The 3,802-nt window shown below is 55.1% G+C and overlaps 1 protein-coding gene across 1 annotated transcript; it reads right to left on the bottom strand.

Annotated features, from left to right (window-relative positions):
* Positions 1-464: 464 nt before the first annotated feature.
* On the bottom strand, positions 465-1,444 carry LOC138062814 (olfactory receptor 14J1-like). Its single transcript, XM_068921839.1, has one exon. The coding sequence runs from the start codon at positions 1,401-1,403 to the stop codon at positions 465-467; it is 939 nt and encodes a 312-aa protein (XP_068777940.1). The 5' UTR covers positions 1,404-1,444.
* Positions 1,445-3,802: the final 2,358 nt, after the last annotated feature.

Below are 3,802 nucleotides of genomic sequence, written 5' to 3'. Positions count from 1 at the left end.
AGCCCACAGTGACAGCCAGTTGCCACCCTTGCAGGAGAGGGGTAGAAGATCACACCTGGAAGAAGAGCACAGCTGGGGAGCTGAGCTCTCCTAATGCACATGGGACCCAAGGTCTCACCCTGTCTGTACTTGTCTGAGCCTGACTGTGCCCCTGAGCTCCCTTGGCATCACAAAAAAGACCTCACAAAGGGAAACTCCCCTCATTGCCCTGGGGGCATCCGAGGGAGCTCAGACTAGCGGGCTCTGAGGTTCCCCCATCTCTGGGGGATGAAGGGGGAAGCCTGGCTTCCTGCTTCAAAATGGCCTCTGGGTTATATTCAAATGAGAGATTTCTGAGGAGAAGTGGCATGAACCAAAACTCTTCATTCTTTTTCCAAGAAAGGATCAGGAAAAAAAAAAAATGAATGACATGTAGCCTTGATGCCAGATGCCCTGGGAATGAGGAGGAGATGCACAAGGGACAGTTACTGGTGCTGACACTGTACCCATTGAAAGAGTTTCCTCAGTGCATCCCTGAGCTCCTTGTTCCTCATGCTGTAGAGGAGGGGGTTCACTGCTGGAGGCACCACCGAGTACACAACAGCCACCACCACATCCAGAGCTGGGGAGGACATGGAGGGGGGCTTCAGGTGGGCAACCATGACAGTGCTGACAAAGAGGGAGACCACAGCCAGGTGCGGGAGGCACATGGAGAAGGCTTTGTGCCTTCCCTGCTCAGAGGGCATCCTCAGCACAGCTCTGAAGATCTGCACGTAGGACAGCACAATGAAAATAAAACACCCAAATATTAAACAGGCTCTAAACACAAAAAGCCCAACTTCCTGGAGGTAGGAGCGTGAGCAGGAGATCTTGAGGATCTGGGGAATCTCACAGAAGAACTGGTTCAGGACATTGCCTTGGCAGAGAGGTATGGAAAATGTGTTGGCAATGTGCAGGAGAGCATTGAGAAAACCACTGGCCCAGGCAGCTGCTTCCATCCTGACACAAGCTGTGGTGCTCAGGAGGGTCCCGTAGTGCAGGGGTCTGCAGATGGCAACATAGTGGTCGTAGGCCATGACAGTGAGGAGAGAATACTCGGCTGAAAATAAGACAAAGGAAAAGAGCTGGGCAGCACATCCCGAGTAGGAAATGGTCCTGGTGTCCCTCAGGGAATTGGCCATGGATTTGGGGACAGTGGTGGAGATGGAGGCCAGGTCAAGGAGGGCGAGGTGGAGGAAGAAGTACATGGGGGTGTGGAGGCGGTGGTCGCAGGCTATGGCTGTGATGATGAGGCCGTTGGCCAGGAGGGCAGCCAGGTAGGTGCCCAGGAAGAGTGAGAAGTGCAAGAGCTGCAGCTCCCGTGTGTCTGCAAATGCCAGGAGGAGGAAGGAGCTGTCATTGGACATTTTGCTCTCTCCAGACATGTCCGAGGAAGAAAAGATAGTGACAAATTAGGACACACTTCTCTGAGCAAAGCTTTCCCATAACCTCCCCCAAACACACACACATTGCCTCCTCCCATCCCAGCAGCACCGTCACTGAGCTCCGTGGCCTGAGCTCTGGTTTGTGCTGGCTGAGTGTGCCACGAGGAGCAGGGGCCTCTGCCCGAGGGCTCCAGAGCAGCCAGCCCTGACCTACAGCACTGCGTAGATGGGAGACACGGGGACTAAACTTTTATATTCCCACTTCTAGTCAGGTATAATCCAGTCATACTGTTGAAGGGATTTTCAGCATCTTCACGGCTAGTTCTAAAAAAAAAAAGGTTCATTAATAGTGTTAAGGTTTTCCTCCGCATTCTTGCTGCAGAGTGACCAGCTGTGATATCTGAGAGGCCAAAGGATTCACTCGGGCTTTAGTGCAGGGAGAGGAGAGCTGGCCTGGCCCTCTGCCTTGTTCCCAGCTGCCTTGGGCTCACCCCTCGGAGGTGGAGGACAGTTGCACTCGTGTTACCCTAAAAAGAAATGACAGCGCAGAGAGCAGAGGAATCCCCTCCCAAAGTGCACACCAGCGCTCTTTCTGAGGGTAAGCGAGGCAGGTCTCTGCCCTGCCCTTCCAGCCAGGAACACATCGGGCTCCTTCCCACTGTCCACATCCAGATGCCCAGCTGCACCTCCGTGGCCCCAGTATCTAGGCAGCTTCTCCATGGGGCACCTAGCCGTAATGGGAGAGCTGTGCCCTTCTGGAGGGCAGCTTGCAGCCCAGCCACACACCCCAGGTAAACAGCTGGATGTCCTGAGGATGGGGGGTGCTGAGCTCTATAGAGGGAAGGGACCAGCTCATGGTGACAACCAGCTGCCACTCTTGCAGGAGAGGGGTGTGAGATCACACCCTGACTGTGGCCAGTGGAGATGAGCTGTCCTAATGGACACAGAGATCCTGAGACCAACGAGACCCTGTCCTCACGCCCATTTACCGTGTGTGCTCTCTCTCCAGGCACTGTGGTGGGAGGGGGAGGTGACTAGCTCTGAGCTACACATGCTGCAGCAGGTTACGTCCACCCCTTATGTGGAAGGGCAGGTCAACGTTTAGACACCTGTTTTCTCTGGAAAATAACCTTCAGCAGAGGAGTCTGATTATTTATTTAGCTTTTAGGGCCTCCCTCTCACCGTGGCAGCATTCTTTGACAGAGCAGAAACCTTTGGCGTTTCAGTTGCTCTCAGCATGAGCACTTGGGCATCCCGAGGGGAAAAGAGGGCTCGCTGTGACTTTGTACAGAGTCACAGGATCTGGTCTGCCAAGGAGTCCTGCCCCTCACTGCCCTGCACTCGCACCTCTCTCCGCTGAAGGACACTCACCCTCACAAGCGCCTCTCAGACAGAAACTGGACGGAGCGGAGAGTGGAGGACTTCAGGCGGTAAGGGAAGATTTCCAAAGTCTTCTCTCTCAGCCCAGGTATGGAGATGGTGATGAAGAGCGGGACAAGGGCAGCTCATTTCCCAGCCCCACAGGGTGCATTTTCTGTAGCCTCACACCTCCGAAGGGAGCTGGGGACGACTCACTCCCATTCACACCCCTCTGTTGCACAACTTGCAGTGTCAGTGTCTGAACCACAGCTGAAACCCCCTAACCCCAGGGAGCCTGAGAGAGGAACAGGAGCAGCATGGGCAGGAGGGGAAACAAGGGGCAGCACCATGATCCTGCTGCTGAGGGAGGCAAGGAGAGAGATGGACGGGCACTCACAAAAGCCTTCACCTTGCCCACCTCAGCATGCTGCCTTGCTGAGGAAAACATTGCAGGGCAGGTGCTCCGAGCCCCTTTGTTGGGGAGCACGAAATGAACCCTTGGCAGGAGAGATGCCCCTCTCCTCTGCTGGAGGTCTGGCTGCAGAGGAGGCAGCTCATGCCCTGGACTCCATGGCTGTCAGGGCAGAGGCTCTGCTGGGTGGCAGACTGAGCTGGCTTGCTCAGAGGAAGATGCTTGTGTTGGAGGGACTGACCATGACTTGCAAAAATTCATCCTCCCATGATGATTCTGCTAGCAGTTCCCTCTCATTCCCTGCCCATCTCGGCTGCTTGCAGCTGCCCCTGCTGGGAGCTCTTTCTCAGTCCCTACACCTTTTCCCTCTCAGTGATCACAGACCCATCCCACCCTCTGTGGGCTCAGTGCAGCCGTACAGAAATCTTCCAGGTCTGGGACTTGGGCAGGGGCATCTCTGTGCTTGCAGGTGCTAAGGAGCAGGTCACATAAACCCTGAGGAAGCCCATAAAGGTGATGCTGGTGCTGCTGGAGGTTGAGATGCGGTTGAAGGGGTTTGCTGAGCCTTCTCACAGACCTCCTGATCTCTGAGGGTGAAGGTTTGTGAGTCCCAGGTCCTTCCAAACCA

Source organism: Struthio camelus, chromosome 29 (genome assembly GCF_040807025.1).
Source record: "Struthio camelus isolate bStrCam1 chromosome 29, bStrCam1.hap1, whole genome shotgun sequence".
Classification (NCBI taxonomy): domain Eukaryota; kingdom Metazoa; phylum Chordata; class Aves; order Struthioniformes; family Struthionidae; genus Struthio; species Struthio camelus.
Note: the sequence above shows the minus strand (reverse complement) of the source record. Positions and strands in the feature narration are given on the sequence as shown.

Coding starts and splice junctions, on each gene's coding strand:
- LOC138062814 (XM_068921839.1), bottom strand. CDS start 1,403: ATGTCTGGAGAGAGCAAAATGTCCAATGACAGCTCCTTCCTCCTCCTG.